The sequence below is a fragment of the Nothoprocta perdicaria genome, unplaced genomic scaffold (genome assembly GCF_003342845.1).
Source record: "Nothoprocta perdicaria isolate Ctin4 unplaced genomic scaffold, notPer1 scaffold_1159, whole genome shotgun sequence".
Lineage (NCBI taxonomy): Eukaryota > Metazoa > Chordata > Aves > Tinamiformes > Tinamidae > Nothoprocta > Nothoprocta perdicaria.
Window position 1 is genome coordinate 529 of NW_020454271.1, and position 1,198 is coordinate 1,726.

The window sequence follows — 1,198 nt, forward strand, 5'->3', positions numbered from 1 at the left end:
CTTGGGGGACTCGGTGGCATTGGGGACACCCCCGCGGCCCCGGGGACACCCCCATTGCCCTCGGCGGCCCTGGGGACACCCATATTCCCTTCAGTGACCCTGGGGACACCCACGTTGCCCTTGGGAGCCTCGGTGGCCCTGGGGCCACCCACCTGGCTCTTGGGGGTGTAGGTGGCACCCAGGACACCCACGCATCCCTCAGCAGCCCTGGGGACACCCCCATGGCCCTCGGCGGCCTCGGGGACACCCCCATTCCCTTTGGCGGCCCCGGGGACACCCCCATGGCCCTCGGTGACCCCGGGGACACCCCCATTCCCTTTGGTGACCCCGGGGACACCCCCATTCCCTTTGGTGGCCCCGGGGACACCCCCATGGCCCTCGGTGACCCCGGGGACACCCCCATTCCCCTCGGCGGCCCCGGGGACACCCCCATTCCCTTTGGTGTCCCTGGAGACACCCCCATGGCCCTCGGTGACCCCGGGGACACCCCCATGGCCCTTGGTGACCCCGGGGACACCCCCATTCCCTTTGGTGGCCCTGGGGACACCCCCATGGCCCTTGGTGACCCTGGGGACACCCCCATTCCCTTTGGTGGCCCTGGGGACACCCCCATGGCCCTCGGTGGCCCCGGGGACACCCCCATTCCCTTTGGTGGCCCTGGAGATACCCCCATGGCCCTCGGTGGCCTCGGGGACACCCCCATTCCCTTTGGTGGCCCTGGGGACACCCCCATTCCCTTTGGTGGCCCTGGAGATACCCCCATGGCCCTCGGTGACCCCGGGGACACCCCCATTCCCTTTGGTGGCCCCGGGGACACCCCCATGGCCCTTGGCGGCCCCGGGGACACCCCCATTCCCTTTGGCGGCCCTGGGGACACCCCCATGGCCCTCGGTGACCCCGGGGACACCCCCATTCCCTTTGGTGGCCCCGGGGACACCCCCATGGCCCTCGGTGGCCCTGGGGACACCCCCATTCCCTTTGGTGGCCCTGGGGACACCCCCATGGCCCTTGGTGACCCCGGGGACACCCCCATTCCCTTTGGTGGCCCTGGGGACACCCCCATGGCCCTCGGTGGCCCCGGGGACACCCCCATTCCCTTTGGTGGCCCCGGGGACACCCCCATGGCCCTTGGTGACCCCGGGGACACCCCCATGGCCCTCGGCGGCCCCGGGGACACCCCCATTCCCTTTGGTGGCCC

General features: G+C 71.9%; 1 protein-coding gene across 1 annotated transcript; it reads left to right on the top strand.

The window, feature by feature from the left end:
* Positions 1–221: 221 nt before the first annotated feature.
* On the top strand, positions 222–1,131 carry LOC112959429 (tetra-peptide repeat homeobox protein 1-like; the record flags this gene model as incomplete). The annotated part of the gene is made up of 1 exon (XM_026053446.1): positions 222–1,131. A coding segment is annotated over exon 1 (910 nt), but the record flags the coding sequence as incomplete, so codon positions are not given.
* Positions 1,132–1,198: the final 67 nt, after the last annotated feature.